Below are 27,824 nucleotides of genomic sequence, written 5' to 3' on the forward strand. Positions count from 1 at the left end.
ACTGGATGACAGTAGGTCAAACGCGAGCGCAATGGTAAGGCGAAGCAAAATTGTGTAAGCACTGGCAGCCTCGCTGTGGTTGTCGACGACGTATCTGACTCGACCAAGGCCTGCTTGGCTTAGCCTATATAGTCGCACCTCCTTGCCGCGACCTCTTGTGGTGGCAAGGAACTACGTTGGACCTCAGTTGACAAATGTCAATGGAAAGAAACTCGAGGCTGCCGCTTGAACCATATCGGAAGCAATGTGTTACTCGCTTAGCATGCGAATATGGGATTTCGCGCTGCTGTCGCGATTTGTTGACTACGAGTGATTGCACGGTGGAACAACTGCAAGATTTCATTACCCTTTCATATCCTTCAGCAGTCCTTTATCATTTTTACTCTTGCGGATCACTTGAATGTCACGTGCTCACTACTTCGTGCTCGGTAAAATTGCAGCTTTGGGCTGTTTTTTTGTTTTCTTTTCTTAAAGTTTAATTTGCTTGCAATGTTATAATAATGTTCTCACCCTTTGTGTTGTATATCTATCAGTGGATCTTATTCTTCCTATTTGGGCCACAAGATTTGCACTATGGTGAAAATTAAGCATTAATTATTAATTTCAATAATTGATCATTACATAATAATTATATATTTAACGCACAGTAAAGTTTTGAAACGGTAATTATACTTCGCAAATCACAATACTTATCGCCAGTTGATTCTTCTCTGTTTCTAAATAAAGTCAGTGTGAGTTTGTTTTACCTTGAGTGTGTTACGTGCAGTTTATTGTAAAATACTGAAATAAAACGGAATTTACTGGTGCTACCTCGCCAACTCAAAGATTAGATTCTGAAGTAGTGTTGTATACGCATTTCCGTAAAGAAAAATCGTTTAATGGAACTGGCATTGCGTGATGCATCATAACGTCTGCATTTACTCACCACGTTGACAATGTTTAAATCCATATCACGTACTACAATGCTCTCCTGGCCCTTTGCGATCACCGTATCTAGGTCCATTAAGCCGTCTTTCGAACATGTCCAAAAGTGGAACAGTCAAAGCCGTTCTGGACTTGGAGTAATTTGTTTGGCGTTCTTAGTCCTGAAGATACAGCATGTTTCTCATGTGTCGCCATATGGTCGTGCATTAGGCGTATGCAAGAATGCATTGTTATAATGCACAGGAACTCGAGTAGCAGTTGCTGAAGCCCGAGAATTTGCGACATTACCCCAGGATTACCGGAATACGTGGCCCAGACTTCGATACGAGTGGCCACAGCATGAAATACACAGGCGCCTTATCGAAGGCAAGGAATCTACGACTTCGGCGCATTGAATTCACTCTTGGATTACCGATTCCTGTGAGTATTGCGTCCTCTTAAGACGAGCGTATCAACGGTAATTTAGTAAATTTGAGTGCCAGTTTTCTTCAAGTTCATCAAAAAGAATGGCTGATATCTAGTACTAGGAAGATAAGTGTTTCACGCATATACAAATAATGCGGCGATTTTCACATGTAACAGCTGCAGTCGATAGCGACATACAAACTTGATGTTATACTTATTCCTTCAGTTGGATAATCATTTGACTGAAATGAATTACCCGGGTCCTATGCATTGGAAGCACGTCGAATATCCTCTGGTAGTCAAAATTAGTCTGAAGCCTTCCCCTACGGCGTGCCTCATAATCAAATCGCGATTTTGGCAGAATTCCCAGAACCAGAACCCAGAATTCGATTCACTGAAATGAATTGCTAAGGAAATTGTATGTTCGGCTTCTGGATTTTGGGTTCATGTGGTCAAAATCCTCTGTCCTTTTGTATCAAGATTGCCAACAACATTGTCGTTCCTTTTCGGCAGTATTATAACATTCAGAGGCACTCGTTCAAACTGTGCGGGCCTAAACCCGGAACCGGGACTGTTTCTTTACTCAACGACGTATGTGAGCCTATCCCGAAGGTAGCGTAGTCTAAAAAGAAAGAAAGTAAAGCATTCCTCCAGAGTAGAAATTTGGCGTTGTGCTTCATATACAGTGTGACTGGTGATTTCTTGGGTGTCACGCTCGCTGTCACCACTGCTCGCTGACCCTTAAAGCTGCACTGGTTGAGCCAAAGTGTCGTCTGTCAAAGTGCCAAAGAGCCAAAGTGTCAAAGTGTCAAATCGCAGCAAAGCATCGCACTTCAACAACGTTTATTTGAAACTAAAAACAGTCACCTTTTCATTCAACTTATCCATGTTGTGATCTCATGCACAGGATTTTCCTTAAAGAACCAATACTATTAAACGCATTTCAAACAAAATTCATAAATTTTACAGGCTTGCGCTGACTCCAGAGGCAGGTGCATTTTTTCCGGGTTTGCAGCGTGACGTTGGTTTGAAAGGCGGCAACAAAAAATAAAATTGACCAGGATGGGAACTTGGGCTAATGAGCTGTACATTGTGGATTGTAAATATGTTCTAAAGACATGTACTAGTGGATGACGTAAGGTATACATAGCACCGGTATGTGTCTTACGTATTCCATTGGCCCATGTCTTTTACGCTGCCTTATGCATTCTATAGTTGAGATGCCACCACTGAAACTGGGTTCATGTTTCTCTTTTTGTGTGCGTGTGTTTAATGCCTATCGCCATGTCACAGAGATTTCTCGAGATGACGTCAAGGGCTTGCTATCTGTAGATAGTTGTGCTTAAAAGCGCTGTAACATGACTTAATTTATTTTTTATTGACTTCAAGTTCGTTGAGATTGGCATGTGCGTAGATTTGGTGCTCGACTGGCTACACTTCTGACATTCAAGGTTTTCATCAGGCGTCACGAGTGGTTGGAAGTACCGACAAAGATTGCACATCAAGGCAGGAATGCAAAAAAATATTCCATTGTAATATTTCTCTAGAAAGAAAGCATCCATTTATTATAACCGCATGCTAAAAGGTGTCTGTGCTCGTTACTCGAAAATAATCTCTTGCAGTTATGGGACAGCCCAGTAGCGCTCTGAAAATTGAGCCCAGAATGGCAACCTGACGGGGGGCGATTGTTCTACCAATTGGGCTTAAGAGCAAAGTACCGGTAACAGAGCTGGAGCTGATTAATCTTCAACACTAAGCGCCGCGAGCAGACACCTTAGATTAGTTGCAACTATAGACCGCCCAAGTGTAACCAGGGCCAAAGTTAAAGAATTCTATATATGTGATTGCAAGTAGCAATAAAATAAAGAGGATGACAAATTACTGTTTGGTGAGCGACACTCGTGTATCATTTTTTTTTTGTACAGTAAATAACGCGGGATGGTTGAATTAGGTTAAAAGCGACTTCTTCCCATAACTCATGTATTGCTTAAATCAAAATCATCAGTCGCCGAGAAAATCAGCTGATAGATTGCACTGAAATCCCAGGCATTACAAAAATTAAAGAAGTAGCGGTCTTAACCAGTGAGGCACAATCTCAATCTTCGTATTAGTTGTCGACTTTCTCATATCCAAGTGCACACGCTTTCCTCCAATGACAGCGCACCAACATAGCTTATATTGCAGCACAGATCTCTATGAAATGTTGTAGCTTGCACATCACGTAGAGATTGATTTCGCCCAGTGGGGTCAACGATGTAACGGCAAATATCGTTTAGTTAATGACCTACCAGTCTTTGAGGCGTTTCGAGGTGAAACAGGATTTGGGCAAGTGGATGGTCGCGAGGCAGTGGAAAATGCGACTGCGCTTGGCTCCAGTGACTTTAACTTCGTCAGCTCCCAAGCTACCTCATCTTCGCAGATATTCCACCACATAAGTGGCGACGGCGGCATATACAGTCGAACCTCGTTATAACGAATTCACACCGGACACCAAAATAACTTCGTTATAGTCATTGTTCGTTATTAGCGCACGTTTGCGAGAGGTTTACATCGACAAGAAATGTTTAGATTTGCTTCTCTATATCCGACATTCACTATTGCGTGTATTTTATACGCGCTGATATCGGCGAGTATAATTATAGCCTTGCTTTGCTATGTCGAATAATCAGTTCTATTCATGCGCGCGATATGCAGGTTCGACTGCAGCCTCACTGGAAATGAGGGAAAGCTGGGAGAGGGAAAGGTAGGAGGGGTGAAGGAAGGAGGAAAGTCAGCAACACGATTGCCCTCCATTCCCCCACAAAACGCACTGGTCGAACCGCGCATTGTCCGGCGAGTGACCATTGTCCATCCCTCCCCGGCTTCATGGAATCCATTCGGCGTCGCTGAAGGCCAATCCATGGCAGTCCCATTTTCTGCGGCGAAGTTTCCTCAGGTGAAGCACAGTACGCCGCCATTTTCGATTGCTGCGCAGCAGGGCAATGTCTTTAGGCGACTTCAGCAACGGTCATTCACAGGCCAGCTTGCTGTCGAAGCTGGACAGAGCGATCGCGAACGCCTGCAGAGCGCACAGTGGGTAGCAGTAGTCCATACTGAAGCACTCTTCGGTCACTCTGCCAAACTGCATCACGATGTAGTCGGCTGCGAAAGACAGAAGGAATGCGATAGATGAGTTTCCGAACAATGCGATACTCTACTCTTGTCCGAATCGCAGAAGCTCGAGAAATGGAAGCGCTATGTGAGTTTTGAAACGAGAAATGTGTTTGGTTGAACTGGATCACAGAAGTGTGCATTAAACGAAGGTTGCTACGTATGATTGACATGCCACTTTATTGGAAAGCAAACATGCAACAAGACATGATTTATGTGGATAAGTCACCAAAAACCACGCAAAGCAGAAATTTAAAACTTGTTGCCTACAACGAATATTTTCGTTTTTTTTATTTTTTTCACGCAGTACCAGGTCCATGTTTCGAGGAGAATTTTTCTGGTCTGCCACAATATAGGGTTGGCAATTTTTACGATTTACTACGGGAGGATCCTATATAAAGCATTTCACGCCTCCATAGATGATTCATCGACACGATATGTAGCCCTGCAAACTTCACTTGTCTAAGGAGACGATTATGACTTCAGATAATGTCCCATCTAGCGTAAATCCCTGGGAACAATTCTACAGAAATCGTTATATAGAGAAATCATGCCTAGATTTCCAAGCGTCAACGAAGTGCCCACTATACAGCTATCTTTTAGGTTTTCAATTAGGCTGCATACCATTCAGTTGCTTTAAAAATTTTGGCCTATCCTGATTACCTGCACAACTTTCAATGCACTGATCACATAGTTTTCTCTTATGACAAAGCTTTTGATATCATCCTTCTCAGAGTAGCCAATAGTGTTCTCGACAGCTTAGGCTATCTTGCTAATGGCTACTCTTCACTACGCTCACAGCACACTGATAATTGCCTACGTTGCTTTTGTTTAAACAGTGAATCAAGGCGGTCTCGGCAGTAGTCTGTCGAGGTCGATAGTTGATCACTTTCAGCGCCAAGCTTACCATCGTTTTCGTGGACTATTTGGAAATTCTTGACAGACGCTTGCGTCACCCGGCCGTGGAAGTTCAGGACGTAAGACTGCGTGTCTGAAACAGCGAATCCATAGTAAAAAATGAATTTGACATATTTCGACTTTCTCTGAAATTCAGCATTTTCCACACAGCAAAGTACAAGGAGGCTTTATTGAAGTGCCAGGGAGTTTGAAGAACTGCTACGTTAGATTATGAAGTTTTACGAGCCAAAAACACAATCTGTTTATGAGGCACGTCGAAGTGGGGGACTCCGGAATAATTTTGACCAGCTGGGGTTTTTTTAGCCTGTACCCAAATGTTATGGGCACCTAAATGGTACACAGGTGGTTTTGCATTTCGCCCCCATCGAAACGTGACCGCCGTCACCGGGATTTAAATGCCATGACCTCGCGTTTAGCAGTGGCCGCGTGCTTCCTAGAAAGCACTACACAATTCGTCTCGCGCATGAAAGCTCATTACACAACACATAGAATCAACGAGAACATTCGAGTTAATTCTAAATCATGCAGATGTTACTTGCGCTGAGCGATAACATGAAGTTGTTCGCGGGCGAAATGCAGGCCCCAGAAAAGGGTAAATAAGCATACGTATGAATTTATATATATATATATATATATATATATATATATATATATATATATATATATATATGTATATATATATATATATATATATATATATATATATATGTATATATATATACATATTGATGTGTGTGTGTGCGGGCGTGGGTGTGTGTTGGCGCGGAATAATTCCCAATTATTCTGCGCCGCCCTTGATTTAAATATTGCGCTTCATGCTTCCGACTTTATCTCATGGCGTCTGATGCGAAAAAGTGACGCCTACTGAAACAGCAATACCTCTGTCATTGTTAATAGCATTATAACCTTCGCCACAAACTCGACCCCCTAATATTTTAGAGTCTATATTCTTCGCAGCAACAGGTAACTAGGGCATCATCTACGTGGGGTCTCCTATTCCTGGCGCTGAGAACGAAACAGCAGGGACAGCTAAACTGTAAAGTCCTGCCAATCCCGCTGCTCTTTGGCTCTCCGCAGGGTTCATCACTTGCCTAGTAGATTCTTCATGATGGAAATACCGTTGGAACTTGCAACCTTTTCTACAAGTTCCTTACGGATTCGGTTTTTATTGCTCCAAATAGCATCATAATTTTACACTTTTCACACACTTTTCATTTGCGATACGCCGACGATCTAGGTGGTAGTTTCGGTCGAAGTACCATATACTGGAGTTCACAAAAACGATAGGTTATGTTGAACTGCGCCTATGACTAGGCAATAAAACGTGATTCCATCGACCCGTTAATCCGGCATTGTCGTTGAAACGACTTCTGTTTACACAGAGCCTACGGTAGTTATAACAGCTTAGTGATGTAGCACTTGCATGTTTATTTTGTGATAGAGCAAGTACGAAAAGGGCAGTTATTGTTAGTTGCACGCAAAACTAGTTGAAGAAAGTGCAGATGTATTGCTCTGTTCGAGCGTCGCTGCTTTTTGTATGACCTTTGGTTAGTTATATACCTGTGCAGTGGTGACGCTGGGGGAAATGAGCTTTTAAACACCGAGGCTGGCTTTTATTTATCTATTTTTGTTTATTCAACGTTTTTTTTGTGTGTGTACGCCGAGTTTGTCCAATGTTTGTCTTTGTCCAAAGTTAGGCTTCGACTGAAGATCACAAGGAAATTTTCGGTCACATTTCCACTCATTTCCCAGCATCTACTGTCATCTGTATTACGTCAGTCACCTACTCATGCGGACATCATGTAGCCTGCACCAGTATTTGTTTTTTGTTGTTTCTGTTTCTGTTTCTATGATCGTTAAAATCTAGCCGCTGCTATGCAATGAATTCAAACTACCTGATGGTGACTGAAACGTTGTTGTTATTGATTAGCGACTAAAACAAAAACTAGAAAAGAGCGTGAGATGAACAGGATGAGAAATCGGAGAGTGCTCGTCCTGTCTCGTTTCTTGTCCACCTTTTTTTTCGCGCACTTTTCTTTTTGCGTACCTGATACCATTCAGCACGTGCTATGTCACTGTCACCGCTCAACAACCGTGAAGGCGGCAGCGAACACTTTACTTGGCAGCACGTGGACGAACACAGGCTAGTGATTTTCGGGACCCTTTGACAACAGTGGGGATGAAATCTGAGCCACTAACGCCCTGCTGTTATACTTACGTCAGTCAGGTCCTATAGACAGATATATTTGGTACTTATCTGGGCCTAATTTGTTTATTTATTCATAGTTCCTTGTTCTTTATCTTCGCTTTTTTGTGCTCTCGTATTCTCACAGTTCTGTGTTCGTTTCCGCTTCATGTCCTCTCCAACACCCTTTCTGAAGTAACAAGCCTTGTGTATGGAGCAGTTGACATCTTCAGCTTCCATTAAACTCCTTCTCTCTCGCAAACTCGGACATCGTCGCTTAAAATGCGTATTTCTTTTCAAGATTTTGTGAAATAACAGGGATGTTTTCTCAAAAGAAGGTCCACCCCAAGGGGAATTTCTCTCATTCCAAATATTCAGGTTTGGTAAAGAACGTCTGCACTTTGTGCATCCTCTTTTTTCCTTTCATATATATCTATCTCAATGAACGGTACCACACCATTCTGTACCATATATAGAAAAAATATGCCCCATGTTTTGCACAGAACAGAGCCCGTGGTAGTTTTCCACACTACCTTCTCAGCACCAGCTAGTAGGCGATAGTAGTAGATTGGTCGAGTGAATTTTGGGATGCAGCTCAGGAGAGACGAGGAGGCGACAGCGAAGTGCCCGTTGATTGTATTCTTTAAGTTATTGCGTCCGCTGCTGCCCATCGCTGCAGCCCGTCAAACCGCTGCCTCGGTTAGAGGGTGGGTACTCACCATCGTTCCAGACTGGCGTTTTGTTGCGAAGCTCGAGGAGATTTTCCATATTCCGACTCTTCCATCGCTCCAACAGGCCCCCGTGTTCCTTTGTAAGCAGACGACAAATAAAGAAAAAGAAAAAAAGTGAAAGCATTAGGAATCAACTATACTGGGACATACGAGCTTTGCGTTTATTTCTAACCAACCCGTGTGTGTCAAGCCCCATGTAAATCGTGTAACAAATGCACATCATATTTCCTAACGTAAAGTACAAATTCCTCGGATGCTGTTTCTTTACGTCTTAACGTCTTTACGGCTGTTTCTTTACACGATCAAAACGAAACATTCCCTTTATACGCGCATCGCTGCTTGAAAAATGTCGACTGGAATGTTTCTATTCGAGGAAAGGATAAAAAATGTTTCTAGAATTTCGCGATGCAGTCCCGCCGTTAGGTATTGAATATTTTCGCGCAGAAATTAGTTTGTTTCCAGCGACATGGGCATTTCGGCAGTGCGATTCTGATGTTCGCTCTTCACGAATAAAGAAATTTGATATTTTCTAAGACGCCCCGTTTCCTGTCGTGGCCTCACGTCTTGTCGCAAGAAGAGTTGTCCAATCATAACATAAATCACTACCGTAGCAGCGACAGGTGACGCCTGAGAGAGAAATCAGTTATTTTTTGTGTCATTTTATGTGTTTCTTTAACTGCAGCCTTGTGAAAACACTTCTGTTTCTCGTTATCTCCACAGCATCCATGTGGGACCGCGCCATGAGCACTGCTGCGCGGTCGTGCATCCAGCGTGCCTCTACGTTGTCATCGTCATCATTATCTTCAGCCGTCTTTTCTTCCCCTTCTCCTCTCATTGGGCACGGTAACCGTCTAGAGCACTCTAGCTCAGCCCTACCTCTCTGCGTTCCCTCAAGAAAATCTCTCTCTCTTTCACTTTCTTTTCCATTTTTTTTTCGCTAGCTATAGAGCAGCAGGCCAATCTCTCGAATTTCACGCAGTCTCGCTTTCTTTACCTCGCTTTCTATTTTTCCTCCTCACCCCAACCCACCATATTTATTGAGGCCAGTGAGGGAAGATTTATCTAACACGGAGGTCACGGGGATAATTCATTGCTTTGCAGTGATGGGTGCTCACGCAGCCGGGAGCACTCAATGAGGTAGCTGCTCTGACAACGTTTAATGGGAGAGAGCAAGTTCTGAGGTCGCGGAGGCATAATATGACATGGTTACTAGCGTAACAAGACAGGGACTAAGGAAAGAACATGACGGGACCATGCTGTTCTTTCCTTAGTCCCTGTCTTGTTACGGTAGTAATCATGTCTTACTATGCTCGTTAAGAACTAGCCCAACTTTCTGCCTTAACTGTGTCACTTTCCTGTACAATGGGCCCTTACCTTCCAACTTTTCACCATGCTAGACTAGCGTGGTCCCGTGTCCTTTCCTTAGTCCCTGTCTTGTTACGCTAGTAATCATGTGGTATTGTGATAATTAAAACCAGCGTGATCATAAGCCGGAGTAAAAATTTTCCTGCAACCTTCCGGGCGTTTTCGCCCGGGCGAAACTTCAGATTACTCTGGCACTGCGTCGCAAAAACGAAGCAAACCGCAATGCCCTAACGAGTACAAAATTGAGGCGGGAACCATCCGTACACGTAATACAATCGATCTAGGCACGCCAAGAACGAAACAGCCCAACAGCTCGCGGAGTGGTGCATGACGTCATCATCGCAGGCCACCACCCTAGACGCGAGTTCGTTTGGCTGCAGTGTGCGAACGAGAGCCATTGGTCTCGGCCCAGGCTTGTCCTCCAGAAGGGCACCGATCCCGCGACTTCATAGATTAAATATTTCGGGCAAAGCTAGGCCTGCTTTGACAGCGGGGCTTTCCGGGAACGTGCGCCAGAAATCGGGCCTCACTGATTGGTCAGTCGCTCTCTGAGCAGCCGGAGAGAGCCGCGCCGTAGTACGTCTGCCAGCCTTAACTACTACTATACCTGCTACTACTACTCCTCTACTAATACTACTTTTACTAGTGCTACGGGTGACTACTACTATTGCTGCTTTTTCGCAGTGTGCAAGGCTCCTTTTTTTTTCCTTGTAGTGACTGTTCTCATAACGCCAGCTGTCACCGAACGTCAGCATACTGGCGATACAGCGCGCTTTTATACGCATATTGTATATGCGGCAGGGTATAATTGAGTGAAGTACTGTTATGTTCCTCTGCTATTTTTACTTTGTGTGTTTGCTTCATTCTTGTTTTGGTTTTCTTATAGTTTTTCTTTTTCCTAAATTTCTCACTCGTTATAGGCTTATTTTTGAAGATCGGCATACCGGACCCTTGGGTGACCTATGTTTTCAGGATCTGATTATTTAGTAAGCAACGACAAATGCGATTACTACCACCACTGCTAGTATTACTACTACTACTAGTAGTAGCACTACTACTACTACTAGCAACAGCAGCGACGACGACAAAGATGATAATTATGGTCATGCAGTTGCATCCGTGTTCCTATCACAAGCAAATAAAACGCCAACTCACGAACGATGGCTTCAGCTCAATCCTCTTGTGGTCTTTACTCATGGCTGGCAATATGACAGTCATCTTCCTAGGTCCTTTGAATCCAAGGACGTTTGTCTCCTGCGAGCGGTCAGATTTGTCCATGTTAGTAGTTATAACAGAGGCTGTTATGCTGGACGCTGTAAGACTCTGCCACAGTGTCGAATCTACCACCTGTTCATGTCACTGGCTCGAAACACGAACACAGCGGAATTCGACAACATGGCGGAATTCGAGTAAGTTCAGAATCGCAGCCATGTGGACCTAACGTTTTTTTTTCCCCCGACCCTTAAGAATTAGATCAGTGCCATTGCGCATGCGCGAGCCGCGTAAATGAACGAGACGGTTTGGGGTTTTTTTTTCGCGACGGGCACGCTATTATTCGCATTCCAATCATGTTGTAGGGCGCAATGTTTCAAACTTCCCCCAAAAGCATTGTGTGGAAAAACATGGCGGCAGCCATGGAAGCTCTCATCGCAGCCTGGCCCGGTTTTCTGAGCATCTCGTAGCTTTCGTAAGCGACGAACGATGACGCCGTCCATTGATGTTTCACGTCTAACAAAAATGACCAAGTTTGAACGACGAATCGCCGCTCTTGTACGATGCCGGGTTGTCGGTTTGGTTGGAGTTATAGGGCTGCATCAGTAAGCTTTTGCTGCAGTACCCTAATTGTAGACTCTCTACATTGGCTCAGCTGATGATAGCAATCGAATGGCCAGTCAGAATTAAGCGCAATAACGCAATATATTTCCTGCTCTTATGTTATCCGAAATTCAAAATTTGTGTACGACGAAAGTCGTTGCTTTATCTTCTGTTATTGAATTATTTATCGCTACTTAGCTTTCTAGCCGTGGTGTAGCTCTAAACGAAAGACGCAAAGCCTGAGAGACAGACTCTATTCTAATACCTGTTCCCCCTGCGCACCCAAAAGTGGGCGTGCTCAACGTTTTTAGGCGCACACGAACATTGGAGCCATCTATTCTAGTGGAGACTTGCGAATGCGCGGAGAGAGAGAAAGAAAAGCGAGATGTATGGCTTCACGCAGAGTCCGCTTACGAAAACTAGCTGCGTGACATCGTGATTCCTCGCTACAGGCCCGACCGCCCGTGGTGCGGCGGCATACCAACGCTTCAACACATTACATGGGATTATTAATCGCACCCGTTTGATAAAACACACCACACAATAGAGCAATGGGAGGCACTGCTAACAAGCTCAGACCTGGCGGGACCACAGTCCTTCATCAGACAGGTCAGCGGGCGGTCGAGGCCAGTGGGGTCTTGGACTAAAGTGGCTCAGGCCACTGCACGTAAATCGTCTAGGTCAATAAAAGTTTCTCAGTATATTCGATACCTGTTGTCCGCCTCCGTCTTGACGTCACGGAAATTAACGAACGTAATTCGTTAGCGCATGTATTCTGTCTTTGAGTTGAATAGTGGCGTATTTGCGACTGCACTGTATTACGTTGCCACGACTATAGACTAAATTTGGTGTTGCGCGCTAGTGTCCCTTTAACCCCCATCCCACGCTATCAAATAAAACAAGAAGAAGCGATACAGTATTTACGATTTGCCATTTTGTCGCACTAAATGAATTCCAAACCATCTTAACCATTGAAAAATACTAGCAAACGTTAGAGCGCCAGAAATTATTTGCTAATTTACTGGCATAACTAACTAGTTCCTGGGGACCCCTTTTAGTTTCTCTATCCAACGCGTAAATGGGTCACGACGTCATGATACATTGGTTTGCTCTATTCCCTGCGAAGTACCTCGCGAAGCACCTCGAGTGGCCAGTCGCACGGCAAATTTCTTTCACGCTCGGAAAAACGGTTTAATGTAGCACGTATTGAGCGACAGAAAACTGTACCGGGAGTTTACCATGTCACTTTACAATTTTGTTGTTGACACTTTTCATCTAATTATAATATTTGGCAAGCTGGTTAGTTAATTAAGACTAATTATCTAATGAGGCAGAACGAAAAGACAGTTTCAGTATCCTCGAGCCACGGCAAACAACATTACCTTTGTTCTGTCCAGTTACGTGGCACTTGCATATTTTTTTAAACTCTGGCTAAAGCTAGCTCGGGCACCCTTTACATTTTATGACCAACGCCATCCAACCAGGCCTCATTTCTAGATGACGTCAGTCAATATTCCATTTTTATCATGGCGTCAGGGTAATATCGATAACACCAGGGAGGAACTTCGAGACGAATTTCAGTGCAAGATGCAGAAAAGCGTGCGCGTTCACAAATCCAATGTTTCGCTTTTTCACGCCGATCGATTTGTCACTGTTAGCTGCGTCGCTCGGCGCAAGGCATGCCTATAGTCAGGCCGAAATTCTTCAATATTGTCTCAGATTCTGGGGATTTTGACGACGGATGACCCATGCTTGCCACCATGCTTGTGCTTCGAGTGTTACTAGTCTTTTTCTGTGTGTGTGCGGGGAGGGGGGGGCGCACGATTGCGTCTAATAAGTTGCAGGTTCGTTATTCACAATTCGGGCGCCGTCCCGTCCTACACCGTCACGGCAACGTCGCAATGCCTTACAAGTGTTTCCCCAACCTTCGTACTTGATACGTGGGACTCTTTTACGCGCCGAAAGCTTGCATTAGAGTCTTTTGCGATTTTTAAACAGTGTGTCGCCACTCTTCCAAGGTGTTCATTGACGTCTCGCTGGTACACTCTAAAACAAAGTTACACCCTTTGGGGTGTATCTCTGCCACACAACAATAATCATTATCTGTCTTGTCCCCATTTCCATTCTTGAACGCGGCGTGCCCGGTACTTCCCAGTAACGAACGGCACGCACTTTGTCAGCACGACATAGCACTGCCGACAGGAAAGTAGCGGGCGCGGCGTTTTCAAGTAAGGAAACGCAAGCGAGGTAGACGACGATTATCGTTGTGTGGTAGATATACGACCCAAAGGGTGTACCTCTGTCTGAGAGTGTACACTCCTAGGGAAAAGTTACACCCTTTGGAGTGTATCTCTGCCACACAACGATAATCGTCACCTGCCTTGCTTGCGTTTCCTTCCTTGAAAACGCCGCGCCCGCTACTTTCCTGTCGGCAGTGCTATGTCGTGCTGACAAAGTGCGTGCCGTTCGTTACTGGGAAGTACCGGGCTCGCCGTGTTAAAGAAAGGAAATGGGGACACTAAGTATGGAGAGCTGGGCTAGTTGGTTATGATTAGCATTATGAAACATCGTTCCAGCGCACAATTGAACACGGACGAGAAGAGAAAGATGGCGTTCGTGTTGTCTTTCTCTTCTCGTCCGTGTTCAATTGTGCGCTGGTAGGAAGTTTCAAATGGGGACAAACCAGATCACGATAATCGTTGTGCGGCAAAAGGGTGTACCTTTGCCCAAGAGTCTATAGGGCCAGGTCGGCACACTCACATAGACCACGGCTCCGATCTCGGAGCGGACCGACCGCTTCTCCGTGTTTTGCCGAGGCCCCTCGGCACAGTCGTAGATGGTGAAAGCGGTGCCGAGCAGGTTGGAACGCAGCTTGCCCACGAAGGACTCGCCGCCTCGGGAGAGGTCGGTCGGGTCCACGGAGATCAGGTAGTTGGACGTGGCGCTCTTCTTGCGCTTACGGGCGGCCAGCAGGAACACCTGCACGGACGGGCAGGCGCGCACAGGTTGTCAGACACGAAGTGTGGCTGAGTGTATTTCCCGCCTTCCCCGCCTCCTCCTTCCCCAAGTTTTATGTGCATGTTTACTTGGGAAACACAGCGCAAAACCTAGCAGAAAAAGAAAAGATTGGGGACACGTGGCACGAATAACTAGGTCACTCCGGATCAGTCTTCGCGATCACAAAAACACAATGGAGTACCTAGGTTGACCTGTCGTAGGTCATGGCCTATGTCATAAAAGAAAAGCTCTAATATTTAGACGTAGATGTCCCGGTTGTTACTGATGTAATGGCTTTCTGGTACGAGTAAGAAAACATATTCATGAAAAAAACGATATAATTAATACAAATAATTATTCAATGAAACAAAAATAAGCATGATTATGTGAAGAAAAATAAAGCACTAGCACTTAAAAAAAACGAATAAACAGCTCTGATATGGAGCAGCTCTTCGAACTTCTTGTCAGATTGGTATGGTAGTTCTTAAATCGGCTTTGATCTGTGATACGTTCGATATTAAAGTGGCTTTTGCCTTTGTTTGTGGCTAGACGATGGCTATGTTTACATTCAATGACATGTCTAGTATTTTTGTTTTGTAGTAAGTACTCGTAACATTCATATCTAGCGATAAAAATCGCACATGACTAGGTAAAGTGTTCGTGTTCTCCTAGGTGTTCCCTTTTTACTATACAATTTTTTTTAGAAATCGCTTGTAGCAAATCGCCCAATTCCATTCTTAGAGCTGGTTTAGTCAACGAGACAGGCATTACCTGCACGAAAGCGCGAAACGCATATTCCACTAATCGACAAAATTTCACTTCTCATATGTTCTTAAGTAGTAACGTTACGGAACATTGAAATTCACAAGGCATATCCATTTGTACCGAATAGTGACGTTGCTGCCAGTTTCGAGGTGTTAATGCCCAATGCGTGCGACGCAATATATTTGCTTTACAGTTCTATATGGGCTTTATTGCGTAAAACAGCGCATTCACAAAAAAGTCAGTGCATTTTTATGCGTACGCATTCTAGGGCTGCTTCCCTCAGAAATCTGTCCACCCGTCCGTCCGTCTATATGTAACATGTGACACAACGCTCTCTATAGAAATACATGAGTTCCGACGAGGCCATATATGAGAATACATTACGCCTACGTATGACTGCTGAGATTTATGATTCTGACTATATATATAGTTAGTCTTGAAGAAGCATTAAGTGTAATTAGGGTCAATAAAAGATTCATGATATTCATTATGTTGAAATAATTCATCCTAAATAGCGCTCCTTATAATTAATGAATGGTAACACTGCTTAATGGAGATTAATTGCGGGAAATTATTTAGGCATAATAACAATTAACTGGGGGTGATTAGGAACAGTGAAGCTAACTAAAATTAATTTAGGTTACAGTCATTGGCCTAATCAAGAATAATTCAGGCTGACTTAATTAAGCCTAGTCAAAAAAATAAGGGAACTGAAGGTTATATAGCCTGATTTTAATTTATTAACATTACCTTCATTTGGTTGGAACGGTATTAAATATTGCAATTAGGATATTTTAAACTTAGCATTAATGCCGATTACATCACTTAAGCCGAACAATAAATTAATGAGGGCAATGAAGCATAATTTACATGACATTGCTTAATCCTAATTCACGTTAATTGCAATTATATTTATTTCGCGCAATTTAAATAATTTCGACTAATTGGGCTCACGAATTAGTCAACTGCAACAAGTAATTGCAATACTTACAGCATATTGCGTCACCATCTGTACAGTGAGCACCGGTGTGCGTAATTCGTCCGCTCAATCAATCAATCGCTGAATGAATGCAAGATGAGGCACTGGAAATAATGCTTACCCACTATAGGGAGTTTCTGCCGTAAGCCTCTATACCGCAAGTTTTACGGGGCACATCGTCAAAGCGACACCATCGTCAGAAATCCTTCCAAGTATAGATACCTTCTGAACTCACCGACAACAACTTGCCAAACTGCAATACGTTCTACAAATAAATTAAAAGCTTAATAAGTGAAAGTTATAAGTCAACTGTGCATTTTTTTTTTCAAGTAATCTCCGCGCCTTCAAGCAATCCAGTTCAAAAACTAGAATTATATTATGTGACCCAGAAACGCTCCAAAAACACCCGAAGCGCGGGCTTGACCCACCACCGGCTTCCTCGACACCGAAAGGTTTGAGTTTCAGCCCCCCTCTCCAAGCCTCCCCCCCCTCTTCCGATCCCTCCACCGCCACCAGTGCTTGCACGCCAGGCTGAAGGCGGAACTATGCCTATTTCCTGCTTTCCCGACATCCGTGGGAAAAAAAAACCTCATCGCTCCAAGCACCTGTTCCTACTTTATTATGCGATTTCAAATAAACCGCACCGAGACACCTTATACACTATGAATCCACGAAAGAAAAATCTCATTTCGCGAACATAGAAGTCGCCGTTGTGCAAGTCTACCTTCTTGTCGCACCCCTCCCAGGCCTCAGGTTGCTGCGTGGCACGTCAAAGACCCCTCCCCTTTTACAGACAGCAGCCCAGTTCTCAACTCTCGATTGCGGAGGTTCCAAAGCATTCGCGAAGTCGTTTTGTGGAGAAGAGCTCTTCCTCTGGTTTCCGTTCTGTGAATCTATGCCCTACTTCACGAATTCCATGCAGCGAAGCCAAAGCTACGGGTCCCCTCAGCCAAGCCGCAATAGAGAAACAAGACCTGCATTCACATAAAGCTGGTGTACGCTAGACTACTTCGTAAGAGCAAATACCAGCTAACCATGGTGCTGAACGTGTTACCAGCGAAGGCATACGACCAATGGCTAGGCGCACTTAGAAACGAAAAGCTTTGGGAATGCGGTCTCTCGAGAAGGCGCCCTCCACTGTCCCTCTTCCGATTATGCCCCCCACGCTACTTCAGCTCAATGCACAATTACGCTATTTACACCCTACAGTATGTATAAGGGTGCGAATATACCTAAAGCTCACACCCTTACATCATTTTTTATGCAAGCGTGCGACTTATGGACCGAATTACGCCCTTATGCTTTATAAATGCGTACAATTTCTTTCGCTGTTGAAGGATTCAACGAAGCATTAGTCGTAAACAACCGGCGTGCCTTCCACCGCAGTTCTCAAAAAATATGCACACGGCTCCCTTTCCTGAGTGGCTGACGCAAGCCCCAGTCTTGAGTGTACTGCACGGAATTAGCGAGGCATAGTGTTTTTCCGAGGAAGGCCCTTGGAGCCTGCCCCTGAGAGTCTCTCAAACATACGTCGTCCGTTCGCGGACGTTTTGAAACAAAGTTCGAGAACTCTGTACAAAGCAGGGCCTGTAAGCGTTGCCACTTGTGCCGCCCGTGGTATAGATGGTCATGCTGCGAAGCTCGAAACCTCGCATCTCGTAGATTTATGAACTACGTGTATAAGACGTTATATGAGGCTGATATACGCAACGATCTACTTACGCGCAGCTCGCGTGCAGCCGTGGGATATCGGCCACCTTGTTCGTGGTTGAGCGCGCCTGCATTCGCCCTACGATTTCGTAACATCCCTGCTGAGAGCTTCCCGAGACACCTTCGTCGGGATTCCTTGGAAGACTAAGGAGCTTAAAGTAAATGCGGCAAGGTGGCTTTTGTTCGCCGAGAACTTCCTTTACCGCGAGCACGTGGCTGAACTGGAAAGTGGCGGTAGTGTAGCGTTTTCAAGCTGGTTCGTTCAAAACGTAAGCGGGCCCTCGTTTTGGGTGGAAGCGTTGCGATCCCTTCCACGGCCAGATACGGAAACGCCGTTTCTTGAAGTGTACACCCTGTTATTTTGCGACCCGTCTGCGCGCTTAGAGGACCAGGTGCTGAATTTCCCCGACCACTTCCGCAAGTGCCTGAAACACAGGCGCGAGCCGAAGGTCTTTGTATCGATTGCGGCCAAGGAGACCTCTTATCACTGCCTATTCGAAATTTTGCGGTGGCGTGCCCTAATCTGATCTATTTTCGAAACTGCCGTTTGATCGACTCCGCTAAGAAGGTTTTGAAGAATAAAAAAAGCACAGCCATTGTGGGACACAAAGTTGTGGGTGAGGGAGGGAGCGAGGAGGAATGTGCTTTGGCTGGCCATTCTTTAAATCCAGGTTTCGCTGCTGGAAAGTCCGAAGCGCCCTGCATTCACAATATCACCGTATAGTGAAGAAAAAGAAAGAAATCACAGGAAATGTATCCCTCTCATCTTATTGGTGAGTCATACCTTTCAAGATACAACATTCATACCCTGCTATACCATCCGATTTGATCGCTGTATTCCTGCCGGCATGGCCAAATTATTTAAGTCTTGAGTAGGCCTAATCTACTGCACTTTGCTTCATGCATAAATTCAGTTTATTTCACGGCAGAGAACGCTAAAGAAATTGTTTTAAAATGCGGAGCTTCCCGCTCCTAATTGGATGCGAGGAATTTCCAGTGTTGTCGGTCTTGCGGCCCGAGAAACATATCACCTTGTTCTTCAATGTTGTCACGGTGTTACAAATAAGATATATATATAAACTGTCCCTAATGACGTTTCATCGTATACCATGAAACATAAAGCAATTATTGTTCGCGTGATCGACAGGAGCCATACAAAAACGCGCTTCGATAGCAAAAAAAAAATGATGAAAGCGGCATTGTAGGGCATTAGTAACGGATGTAAAAGAAGTTCTTTTTTCATATAGACGTTCTTTTGCTGTTGCTCTGTATGCTACGTAGTAGAGTCGTTGTTGTTGACATTGTTGCTTTGATAGCGCTCTATTGCTTTCACCATTACATTGTAATATCCTTGTGTCTGCTTCGTTTTTCTCTCTCGTTTTTTTTTTCTAGTCGTTCTTCTGTGCGAGCCATGTGAATTAAAAATATGAAACTATATATTTGACTGTACCACTTGTTAACGAAACAAGGAGTAGCTTGCGCAGTATTTCTGCGCCAATGCCTTCTTTAATCATGCTTAAAGAAAAAGACTCAGCAGCTGCCAACATTTTGGGGAGTCAACACTTGTGAAACAACCCGTGGTTCCCAAGAAAAATCATATTAGAAGATGTTAGCCGTAATGTTATACAGTCTACAAGGCAATCACCGGCGAATTCAAGCCTGGTTCGTTTCTATCATTAGTGTAGTAAAGCAATGAATTACTACTTCAGGCTGTTGCTGCCCCACTAGTGTTACAGCACTGCTAGTACTGCTAGTAATACCAGTAAGGACTACTGCTATTACTACTACTGCCACTGCTGCAGCTATTATGCTACTTGCTACTACTACTACTACTACTAACAACTAATTACTACGCCCACTGCTATTAGTACTGTTGCTGCTACTGCTACTACTGGTAACTACTTCTACTACTATTCCTGCTCTTGCTGCTACAGCTACTATTACTAACTACTACTTCTACTACTACTTCTGCTTTTGCTGCTACAGCTACTTTTAATACCTACTGACTGCTACTTATACTACTACTACTACTAGTACTACCTACTACTGCTACTACTTACCTCTGGTTAACATCCCTGCCTTTATAACAATCGTTTTCTCTCTACTACTACTACAACTGCTGTTGCCACTGCTAGTAGTACTGACTGCTACTTCTTCTAGTAACGCTACTGCTCCCGCTACTACTGCAACTGCTACTAATAGCAACTACTTGCCTTTCGGCTGTCCTCCTTCTCGAGGTGCAGATAGTAGGTGGGGTACAGTCCCTTGTCGACGCCCTTCTTGTCTCGCGTGATGCGGCACCGGATGGTGGTACCCTGCGGACAGGGTGCCGTGGAGAACTCCTCCATCTGTCCCTGGTCCAGCAGGTCGGCCAGGGGACCCAAGTCCATCACGGGCACCGACATGGCCGGCTGCGTCTTCTTCCCTTCGCCACCACTCACGTCTTCCACCTGCGACATTCACGTGGCGTATTTTGGGACGCTCACTTTCGGAGATATCGCTTTCATAGCGCGCACATTGGCTCGGTTGCGGAAAATAGGGCGAGCTGAATGGCTGGTCGGGCACTACGTCGCGCGAAAGGGATGGCGTCGCCGAAAGTGATGGTCCGAGAATACGACCCCATTTGGGCGCCGTTCCAGCGTGAGATTTGTTCAGCGAAGCGTCGTGGCTGATGAGCTGCGACATGCCGAGTACGATTGAACGATTTTCTTCGTCGCGAACTGATCATATATATTTAGGCTGCTCTTCTTGAGTTCTTTTTAAAGTACATACAGATTTGTTATACGAAGACTGTGAGTTTAGCGAACGTAACGGCATGCTAACTTTGGATGGTGGACTCATGAGAAGTTCAATCGAATAACAGAGCAACAGACAGGATGTTTCCATCTGTCTTGCCTCTAGCACTGTTATTCGAATTGGCGAACGCGCCGTCGTTTGGAAAAAAAATGTTATATCTATTCACTACTATGCAAGTGTTTCGCCGCATTCGAAGCGATTCCTTAGCTATAGCCGAGACTGTTCAAGCTATTCGCTGTATCTGAGTTTAGTAGTTCTGTAGTCTCCGCTATGTCAAATTCGGACATCACATGGCCACTTTTGATAGCGCCTGAGCCCGATTGCGGTCAAATTTCGCGGTAGTGATTGACTTATATGCGCAAGGTGTTGGAGGGAGCTTATTGCGCTAAAGAATTTCTATCCGGATCGGGCTCAATCGCAATCGAAAGTAGCTACGCGGCACGGATATAACGCATGTCCATTTATGCTGCGCCGGCTCTACCACGCCAGCGCGACCATCGCAATGGCGCTGCACTATGCAATGTTTTTGTACATTGAACAATGTACTGTACAATGTACGATGCGTTGTAAATGTTATTCCTCCTCTCCTTCCTCCTCCTCCTCCTCCTCCTCCTCCTGTACTATGCGGGCAGAGCTGCCTCCTGGATGAATAAATGCTATGAGAGTCCCCTTTGTACCGGGGCGGTTCGTTGCCTACCATTTTTGTTTGTACATTAGGCTTAGAGTATTATATATTTATATGTGCAAAAAATTCGCAGTATTAAACTTTCTGAACCAGTATTGCGAACTTTGCGTTCGTATGCTGCCGTTGTTTGCGGTTGTACATTTCTACCCACAAACATCCAATCGCCTTTTACTTATTTCTGTTGCCTACAGGCATGCTTTACCTCACGCTTTCCCTGAACTCAAGGGCTTTAAGGAGGCAGCGGAACCTAAACCAATAGCTAGGTAGATCACGTTCTAATAAAACACGTTCAGTTGTTCCCTTAGCTTTACCGCAGCAAACACATGCGTCTTCTTCCTTGCTGTACCTTGCATTATAACTACGAGTTATATGGCATCCTGATCTTGCTTCGAAAAGTGAAGAGCTTCCCTTTGAGCTACCGTAAAACGTTTCTTTCCTGATTTAGTCTTTAACTTCAAGGTAGTTACTCTTAGCCGCTTTCTTTTCCACTGCAGCCACCCGAGAGATTGTCTCAACGTCTCTGACTTTGCGTTTAACTTTCTGTGTTGCCGTTCTGCTTATTGTACCGACCGCATATTGCTGGTAAGCTTCGTAGTTCTTTTCCTCCACTGTAAGTCAATATTTCGCCTGCGCAAATACTCCAACACTCTCGAAATCTATTTACTTTCTTTCGTGTTCCGCAGTCGTTCTTCGAAACCAATTTTACTCTGAGCTTCCGTCACTTCAAAACTACATCGGTTATTACTGCGCCTCCTTGAAAACAACAGCACGGCCACAGGTTGCCGCAGCCGCCATCACGCGAAAACAGTTATGGAACGTTTCTATACACGTTTGTAGTAATCGAAGTTGAAACAAAGGACAGGACCTGGGCGATGGTGTCGGCACAGTCCGTTGGAGTGTCCGGGACTCGCGCAGATACGGCTCGTTTCGAGACCGACTCTGACGTCACAGGCGTACTCTCCAGGTCCTCGTCCCCGTTGATACTCGTCAGGTCATCGCTGAGGTCCATCTGCCTGAGTTTCCTCTGCACATCTGCGCGTCGCGCGAGTCAAACGGTTAGTTACGTGCAACGTTACACAGGTTGCCTACCGGACCCGTCTTGAACGTGTTCACATACCTCGTATTTGAACGCAACTGCACTTCAGTGCACGTTAGTAGTTGTGCTCCTTCTGGTTTTCGGTTGTGTTTGCGAGGTATCTGCTGAAAGCCGGTTTCCCAATTCAATTACCGGCTATAGCGGACCAACGGCTTTGGGGTTTAAATGTGTAAGAGCGCTCGTATATTTAGATTTGGATGTACATTAAGGAGCCCCAAGTTTGCAAAATGAATCCGGGATCCTCCACTACAGCATCCCTCAGAACCCGCGGCACAGTTTCTGTGTGTTATAGGCTACAATTCAATAACAATAACATCACTCAATGTAGAATTACTGGACCTTAGGGGAACGGTATACCCGTTGTTGCATTTTAGAAGGTCGAAATATTTTAAACATTGCCTGTGGTAGATAGCACCAATTCTAACCCTTGATCTAAATTACTCGATGAGGTGGCCATATCATGTATGGTAAAACAAAATGCCTAAATAAATAAATGTGGTTTTGTAATCAAACTTCTTATTAAATTATCTAACGGCGCATATTTAAATCTGCCAATTACAGCCGGCGAGTTAGAAAGGCATATCCACTTGGAACGAATTCTCTGCACCAGTTTCGAGATATTAAATTTAAGGAAAAAAGGCATTGATGATCCAGTTACTTCGGCGATTCAACGCATGTAACAGCGTTTTCCTAAAACAAGTTACAGGAAGGGCAATGCATTCTGTCGGACAAATCGAAAATTCTCATCTCGAAACTGGTGTAGTCCAGATAGTTCCTTCCAAGTGGATACGCCTTGAGAACTCGCCGCCTACGATTCGCAGATTTAAGTATGTGCCATAACGTAAGTAATTTAAAAGGTAATAAGCGTAATTGCGTCTTTTATTCAATTAAGAGTTTTGATTTCTCGTAGGAGCAATGACAGCCTCATCCAGTAATTTAGATCAAGCGTTAGAATAGCGCTATCTGCCCCAGGGAATTCTTAGAAATTTCTTACTTAAAAAAAAAAACACCCGGTATAGATAATTACGCAACTGTGGCTGGGTTCTGCACTTGCAGTGTGACGCGGGAAACTGCAGGTGCAGTCGGCCACAAAAGATTGCGGGGCATGGTTGCACGACAAAGGGGAATTTCTCTTCAGTGGAGCCACGGCGCTTCTAACCTAATGGATGACAAGACGTCGCGAGAAGGATTGCACACTGAATCTTTAAATTCGAGAGTGTGAGCCCATAGAACGCTGGAATTCATTGTTTAACGCAAATCCTGTGTTGTGTTAACGTTGGTCGCCGGCTCTAGATACTGCTTCCTTCTATTTATTTATTTATTTATTTTACCCTCAAGGCATACAAGTATCATAGAGGGGAGCGGTCAATCATTCAACATACATACAGTTATTTGCACATACACAATTAAAGATTTCAAAAATGGGAACGAATGTAATTTCTAATAACAACGAAAATTCACACTGTCATGCACGGCTTGTACAATAATTACGGCAAGAAAATACTATTGCAGCCGATTAAGACACTAAAAGATGAACTTTCCAACCGACATAGAGAACGTCTGTTGAGTTTGTTCCGATTGATGCTGCCTTTTGTGTTGGTGATTCTAGCAGTTTTAATTGAGGACAAGGAGAGGGCGGCAAATTAGAATCATATAAATGTAACTGCCGAGATACCGTATAGACCCATGTAAGGGTCGCACCCCCAACTTGGCAGCCCAAAATGTGGGTAAAAAAAATTTCAACACAGAAGCAACCGCGTTTGATGCCCGGAAGCCGTGCGCGTACATATACGAATTTTCGCACGCTGCGTAGTTCTGTGCACGGCTAAAAGATGGCGAGAGCTGTGCGTTGACCTCTGATGCAATGGTACATCCGGGCATCCGGGTTGTGCACAAGTCAAGGCTGCGCGGGCACCATTTTGACCAAAAAGTTCGGTCCCATGGTAGGGACCCACCTCGTCGAAAGTTGCGGAAAATGTGCGGCCCTTACACGAGTCTAAACGGTACTACTTGGAACTATGAAAAAAGAATTGTGAAAGTTTCTCTGCGATAGAAGTGTGCGCCTATAAACTCTGTAGTTCAAGCAGGCACAAAGAGCCTGTCTGCCTCAAGTCATGGTATCATGATTGCAGCTTTTGCCCGATGAAAAACCAAGAGCATGTAAATTAAGCGTCGGAAAAATGTTAGATGATTAAAAAGTACAAATGTACCAGAAAGAATTTCTCTTATCATCCTACTTCAAGCTTTTATCGAAATAAACGCATTATTCTGTGTAAGATTACCGTAAGAAAAAAACAGGGTTCCGTTTTGCCCCAGCATAATGAGACACAATCTACCTCTCGTTAGTTTTAACTTTGTATTTCAGCAAAAATTTGTAATTACGGGAGCTGAGCAGACGGCGGGAAAGCGGGGCAGGAATGCAAACATCGATGCTTCCCTAAAGACCGCATCTTCGCTAAAAACCTACTTTTCGTATTCACTGGCCGATTACGAAAGTCGTATCAAGGCACCTACTCCGCTCTCATTACCTCATACGAGCTCTACTCAAACAAAAGGAAACAAACAGCGTCATTCCATCCCAGACGGCGAGGCTTTGTTCGGATCACGCAGTGAGTAGCGAACAGCTTACTTGTTGAATATTTCAAACTAGAGCAAATGTTGCAGTCCGAAAACATTCAGCATTCGTTCTTAGGTGCCTTCTAGCCTTGAATTGGTGGGAGCGTCGTCGGTCAGTAGATTCTTCATTCGACATAATGCTGCACCAAGTAAAGCGAAATTATTGCGAAGCGGGGAAACCCAAAATGGTGATTCCTCTCTTTTCTCATTGAATCACTGGTGAGCGAGCAATATTTCGTGGACGTAAATTCGCAGTGTTGGCTGAATTACAATTAAACAGCATTTTAAGTTTCCTCCAAATCTGTCGCTATATATATACATATATGAATGAGAAGGGGAAGCGGGAGGGTAAAGTTTTTGATAGGCGCGACCATATAAAGCCCACAGCCAACGAAGTCTAGGCCGTGATATATACATGTATATATATTGACATTCATATTCAATCTTCGTACCTGCCGCTTTATACGTGTGTGTGTGTGTGTGTGTGTGTGTGTGTGTGTGTGTGTGTTCTCTTCAAAGCCATTTCGACACTCCTAATGGTACTGAAATAATAAACATTTCAACCAATTGCTTTAACGCCAATTTCGCAATAGCAGAGTATTGGAGGAGGACGCTGCATGAGGCAAAAACCAATTTACGCAGTTTTACATACGTATTCGTCGGCGAAAATTCGCCTTTTCCCCCCTTAGATATCAAAACTGGGTGACAGGAGAGCACCGGAAGAGATGCCAGCGTGACTTTCTTTCGCTTTGTTACGTCGACCGGTTCGCCACCCTGTGCGCACCTCTTGTCGTTTTATCTCACGAAGATCGCGTGCAAGCGACCCATCATGATTTGCGGCCCAAACGTGCCCCGGTGTATCGGACTCCACAGCAGTTTATCACAATGTACTGCCCTACGTCACCCTGGCATCATAATAACGTAGGTACTGCTTCCAGCGCTGTTGGCGCTCCCTGTTTTGATATCAGAGCGACAAAAGAAAGAAAAACATTTTTTGTCGACTAATGTTAAAAAATTGATAGTGTTCTTTATTTTAAATCCCATAAATTGATTTTTCTCTCCTGCGGCGTCCTCCTCTAATACTACCCATGCAAATCTAGCGTTTATACAGCAATTAAAATTTTGAATACCGGGTCTTTGTTGATTAGCCATCGGACCGCGATGGCTATACTCGAACAGCTAGTGTCTGCCGCAGTGAAAGAAATAATAGCGAAGAAATTACAACCACAATGGTGAAATTGTATAGTGCAAATTGTGTTTTCTATTAACATAGACCACCTGGGATATATGTATACCCATGTGTCGGCCTGTTTATGCACGTGTCTATCAACAACGACCCCGACAGACATAACAAAAGGTGCGAAAGCTCGCACATGAAAAAGCTCATGCACATTAGATATGCCCATGGTATGGGTATTAAAAATGAAATTTTCGTTAGTGTGCTCCTTCGTTAATTCAACCACCTATGCACCGGACCTATAGAACCTTTCCTTGAATTATATATATATATATATATATATATATATATATATATATATATATATATATATATATATATATATAATGCGTGTCTGCTGCCATTTTCATTTCATTTTATTGAAGCATAAAGAACGCTAGGGCAAGAACAAAAAGCTACAAAAGAGCAGCATGACTGGGTCCTTGCCCCTTTTCTTGGTAACAGGCACAGGTTCGTACATACATTCAGAGTACATATAATATACATATACACACACGCATACCAGAAAACTTCCTGTTGGTTTGTCAATGAGACACAGAGAGAAAAATAAAAAAAAGAAGTGCACGCATATTGCGTACCAGGGGACGGCGGAATCGGGCTGCTGTTGAGGGCAATGGCCACGGGATTCTCTCCGTCGACGTCGTCCTGCACAACGGTATCCTTGACGCTGTCGCCAACCGGTGCGTCCAGGTTATCGGTGCTCGAGAAAAGCATGGGGCCGTCGTAGCCTGAAAGCAGGGATACAAAAAAAAAAAAAACGCACGCCGAAGCTTCTCAACCCGCGCAAATGTTCCGGCCACCAGGAGGATTCGGGAACAATACTATAAAGAAGTCGACATGTTTAAAATGCTTGAGGGAAAAAAAATAACGCGGGGTCGCTTCGAATGCTACAACCTCTTTGTTTTTGAGTTGAGGCAGCGCAAACGCCACGTATAAGCACGGAAAGGCGTACAACTGGGCCAGGCGTTGACCAACCCCGCCCAACTGTACGCTTGTTACCACGAGTCGGGATTGCTCGCTTGTGGTCCGGCCGTCCCACAAACCAGATAATTTTATGAAACAACGACTGTTACGGCTAACAGCACTCACTTCCGCCAAGCAATCCTATTACATGAAAGACCACGCACTCACATATTTTCCATATCCAACAACTCCACATTAGTTTTTAAAGTAAATATGGGTTTCTAATGTGATCACATATGTTGTTATGAGATTATTGAATACGGTTGTTATAAGGCTTACGCATTCTTTTTGTTAATGTTAGCAGCAGTTGAAAGCGCTTTTCAACAGCGTGTCGCCTTTGGAAGGTATGTGGGAACACGATGAAATACTTCTACCAAGTGGAATTTCTTTGCTTTAACGAACGTAGATCCTCGTGGCTTACTTGACTTGCTAGTTTGTTTTTTACTGTTTGCGTGAAATGCAACAAAGCTTCGCGAGCAAAATGAAT

At 44.3% G+C, this 27,824-nt stretch overlaps 1 protein-coding gene across 1 annotated transcript in view; it reads right to left on the minus strand.

Annotated features, from left to right (window-relative positions):
* Positions 1-2,155: 2,155 nt before the first annotated feature.
* Positions 2,156-27,824, minus strand: part of ktub (Tub domain-containing protein ktub) — a 129,743-nt gene continuing 104,074 nt past the window's right edge. The window contains exons 5-12 of the mRNA XM_075673720.1: positions 26,953-27,102; positions 22,291-22,457; positions 20,158-20,394; positions 14,254-14,472; positions 10,834-10,932; positions 8,302-8,389; positions 5,387-5,470; positions 2,156-4,470 (exon numbers count right to left, since the gene is read on the minus strand). Of these exons, the coding sequence (XP_075529835.1) occupies positions 4,337-4,470; positions 5,387-5,470; positions 8,302-8,389; positions 10,834-10,932; positions 14,254-14,472; positions 20,158-20,394; positions 22,291-22,457; positions 26,953-27,102 (1,178 nt within the window). The 3' untranslated portion in view covers positions 2,156-4,336. The remainder of the gene's footprint in view (positions 4,471-5,386; positions 5,471-8,301; positions 8,390-10,833; positions 10,933-14,253; positions 14,473-20,157; positions 20,395-22,290; positions 22,458-26,952; positions 27,103-27,824) is intronic.

This window comes from Dermacentor variabilis, chromosome 11 (assembly GCF_050947875.1).
Source record: "Dermacentor variabilis isolate Ectoservices chromosome 11, ASM5094787v1, whole genome shotgun sequence".
NCBI lineage: Eukaryota > Metazoa > Arthropoda > Arachnida > Ixodida > Ixodidae > Dermacentor > Dermacentor variabilis.